The sequence below is a fragment of the Perca fluviatilis genome, chromosome 12 (assembly GCF_010015445.1).
Source record: "Perca fluviatilis chromosome 12, GENO_Pfluv_1.0, whole genome shotgun sequence".
NCBI lineage: Eukaryota > Metazoa > Chordata > Actinopteri > Perciformes > Percidae > Perca > Perca fluviatilis.
Genome location: NC_053123.1, coordinates 32,428,124 through 32,432,200, shown reverse-complemented (window position 1 = coordinate 32,432,200; position 4,077 = coordinate 32,428,124). Strand labels below are relative to the sequence as shown.

Below are 4,077 nucleotides of genomic sequence, written 5' to 3'. Positions count from 1 at the left end.
TAGATTGTAAATATAATGGACGTAGCATCAGTGAAGTCACCCATTGGTGTGTGGACTGCTGTTTTGGCCAACACTATCTTGGTATTTTAAAAACAGATGTGACCATATTTGGTCAGCTGGGGAGATTGACACACTTTAGCCACGGTTGTGTATGGTTTCACTGCCGCTTCACTAAGCTAAACGCTAGAGAGGAAACATTGCTGATCTCCAACTGGTTGATTCGAGATATCCAGCAGAGTTTTCTGGGCCTATCGATGGGATTGCTATGGAAAAAGTACACAGGGCAATACTCTGGAAAGAGCACATGATGTTTAACCATGAATCCATTTAAATAGCTCACATTACTGTAATGTGTGAGTTAACTTCATTTATTATTATGTCTGGCGTTTTCATTTACCATGTGCAAATGTGTGCCTTCCCAAGACTATTTTGCTGAGCCACCGTCTCTGCATACAGACATTGGTGCCTCCCGAGTCAGTTTTGATTGGGTTAAAGAAATGAAAATTTCCTATCCCAGAATGCATCTGTAGTGTAGCCAGACCTTACTCCACAGGGCTGTGGAGATAGAGCTGGCAATACAACACTACTGTTTTAGTAACTTGAAAAGTAATCCGTAGGACAATAATAGGACAAAGGAAAGGAAACAAGGGTAGAAAATGACAAAAGAGAGATTGGATAGACAGTGAGAAAGGCAGGGTTACAGAGAGAGCGATAAAGATGATGGTGGGATGTGCAGAGTGAGGGAGGAGGGGCATCAGAGTCCAAAAGGGACTGAGAGAGAGGAGGGGATGAAGAGAATGTGAGAGAGATAATTCAGTTACATGACTCAGGTTTGTTCAGAAAGCTGCCAGAGCTGCAGCTATCTGCAGATCTCTGCAGATGGAGGTTGAGAACAGAGCCGAGCTCTGCTTTCCACAGTTCCCAAACACCTCCTGCAGGAAGCCCTCGCCTCCTTGGCCCCAAACAGTTACCATTATGCTGTACTCCATCTCTCCGATCACTGTGACTCTCAACCTGCTAATCATCATCTCTATCTCCCACTTCAGGCAGATATTAACTTCTCAGTTTCTCTCTACAGAATATGTAACTTAAAAATGTGAACAGCTGCTGTATATTTAGAAGAATTGTCTTTGAGCTAGTACTGAATAATGTTGCTCCAAATGTCTGACTTTGATACCAGAGACTGTTGTTCATGTCCACTCTCTTACCAATATTAAGCATTGTTTCTGTCCACCGTGACCTCAACCAAGTCATTTTAACTGTCTACACTTAAACATATGGTAACTACTGATGTGGTGGAATGGAATATATACAAACTGATGGGGATTTGTATTTTAATTTTGAATACTGGTTTTGTCACTCTTGTTAGTTAAATGGTGCTTTTTTTCTTTCCCTCCAGGCAGCTCCACACACCCACCAACTTCCTCCTCCTCTCTCTGGCTGTCTCAGACCTTCTAGTGGGCCTCGTGCTGATGCCTGTAGAAGTTCTCCGAAAAACATCCTGCTGGTTTCTTGGTGAATTTGTGTGTTCTACATTTACTCTTCTTTCAGTCAACATTCCCTCAGCCTCAATAGGTGACATAGTTCTCATATCAGTTGACCGTTATGTGGCTATTTGTGACCCTCTGCACTACACCACTAAAGTCACCGGGAGAAGAGTTAAATTCTGTGTTTGTCTGTGTTGGCTCTGTGCTGTTTCCTACAGCCTTCACTTTGTAAAGGATCTTCCGAGTCAAACAGATGTGCATAAATACTGCTACGGAGAATGTCGGTTGAACACTGATATCGCCTCACTGTTTTTTGATCTTTTAGTTACCTTTATTGTTCCAGTTACTGCCATCATAGCTCTGTATCTGAGAATATTTGCCGTGGCTGTGTCTCAGGCTCGTGCCATGCGCTCTCACATTACAGCTGTCACACTCCAGCATTCAGTGACTCCAAAGGCAAAGAAATCAGAGCTGAAAGCAGCCAGGAAGCTTGGTGTTCTTGTACTTGTGTTTCTAATATGTTTCTGCCCCTATTTCGTCATAGGATGGGTAGATTTCGACTGGGTTAGAACTGTAATTGGACAGTTTATACTCTTTCTGTATTTTTTTAACTCTTGTCTAAACCCTGTGATCTATGCCTTCTTGTACCCCTGGTTTAGAAAAGCAGTTAAACTCATTGTAACTCTTCAGATACTGCAGCCTGGCTCCTCTGAGACCAACATGCTGTAGAGAGGTGGTGGAGGGACTGAGATCAGACTCGGTCTAAGGAGAAATGAAGAATATGTTCCTGCTGTTCAGTGAGTGAGTTATCAAATACAGAAAGTGAAGATATGATTACCCATCAATTAAAAGACCTGTGCTTCAGCTATTGCTTGTTGTTCACTTTTCCTCTCTGCAAAGAGTCCTAAGCACCATATACTGTCTCTAGGTAATCACCGGTTTAATGCAAGTTTTAAATTCACTGACACTTATGAAGGGTGTTTTCTTCCCAGGGAACCTTTTCTCCTTTTGATGGAAACATTTCACAACTACAGCTTTGAACTTATATCTCTGTGTTTGGTCACAGCATCATCTCTGTGATTTGTGTCTATGTTGTTGCTAACAGAAAGTCCAGGCCTGCTGGGCTCCTGTTTCACAGAGAAAAGATGCCCCTGAACAGCCACACTTTCCCGTCAAGTAGAGAAAACCATCAGCTGTTGTTTATCAGATACAACTGTCAGCACAAAAGATCATGTTCTCTTTCAGCTCAGGGAGAAAAGTTGTTTTTTCACTTTAGTGTCATTCATGTTTGATCCCTGTATGAAATTTGTTGTCTCTATGACACACATATGTAAAGCACTATTCATTTAAATATCAGGTACATTTTATTTTTTTTCAACAAATTATGTGAATGCGATGGGTTGCCATTTAAAATCCTTTTTATTAGAAAATGTATCACATTTAATGTCATGCATTCAATTGTACATAGCATTGTGTTTTCTTTGTGAAGTTGCATAAAATATAATGGACAAGACATATTCATAATGTAACTCCATGTCCTGGACTAGTCAAGAAACATGACAAGAGACAATAATGATGTGGTGAAACACAGAAGAAAAATAAATAAAACTACAGTAACAGTAAAAGCTACAGAGGGGGGTTGGGTGTTGAGAGAATGTGTTTACCGTGTCTAAGAACACGGGTCACCAGGGGTTACAGCCTGCAGGGCATTAATCAGTTAAAGTGATGGTTCGGAGTAATTCACCCTAGGGTCCTTTGCACCATGACCTCGAGCCAAACACCCACCTGGAAGCTTTTTTCACCTGGGTCTAACATTGGGAGAGTTAGCTAGAGTAGCGTTATCAGCTGAATAGCTTAGCGCAGGGGCTAATGGACCCACGTTTGTATCTTGTAAGTTACCCCACTAATAATGCCCGAAATGATACAAACATCTACAAGTTGTACAAATAGGTTATGCTCTCATAAAACGATGGATTGGAAAGTTTCTAAGTACACCAGAAGTTTATGAACACTTGCCTGCTCTCTTCAGCTCTCTGTTACTGCTGCTGCTGCTGCTGCTGCTACCTGCAGTTAGACGAGTGCTTAGGGCCGTCTAGAAATTACCCACCGAAAAGAGATACAACAAAAATATGTATTAATTTAATGATTAAATGAGGTAATATCTCCAAACTTACCTCAATTATTATCTGTCTCCTGCTAGTTATACTACAGCACTTAAAAAAAAAAAGTTAAATTAAAAAATATTTTTCTTGCATCTCTTTTCGGTGTTGTAATTTGTAGACGGCCCTAAGCACTCGTCTTACAGCAGCAACAACAACAGCAGAGAGCAGAAGCCAGCAGGCAAGTGTTATTTACATAAACTTCTGGTGTACTTACAAACTTTCCAATCCATCGTTTTATGAGAGCATAACAATATACTAGTGTAGACCTTTGGTATCATTTCGGGCGTTTTAAGTGGGGTAATTACGAGATACAAGCGTGGGTCCGCATTGCCCCCTCGCGCTTAAGCTATTCAGCTGATAACGCTAATTTCTCCTAACTCTCTCGACCCAGGTGAAAAAAGCTTCTAGGGGGTGTTTGGCTCGAGGTC

At 41.4% G+C, this 4,077-nt stretch overlaps 1 protein-coding gene across 1 annotated transcript; it reads left to right on the top strand.

Moving 5' to 3' along the window:
• The first annotated feature begins 879 nt into the window (after positions 1 to 879).
• Positions 880 to 2,216, top strand: LOC120569999 (trace amine-associated receptor 7e-like). The gene is made up of 2 exons (XM_039818223.1): positions 880 to 1,046; positions 1,400 to 2,216. The coding sequence occupies exons 1-2, from the start codon at positions 880 to 882 to the stop codon at positions 2,214 to 2,216; spliced, it is 984 nt and encodes a 327-aa protein (XP_039674157.1).
• The last annotated feature ends 1,861 nt before the right edge of the window (positions 2,217 to 4,077 follow it).

Bases quoted from the DNA above. Each gene is read 5' to 3' on its own strand.
- LOC120569999 (XM_039818223.1), top strand. From the start codon at position 880: ATGGAGGTTGAGAACAGAGCCGAGCTCTGCTTTCCACAGTTCCCAAAC. The intron at 1,047-1,399 runs GCAGATATTAAC...CTTTCCCTCCAG, and splicing joins ATCTCTATCTCCCACTTCAG to GCAGCTCCACACACCCACCA.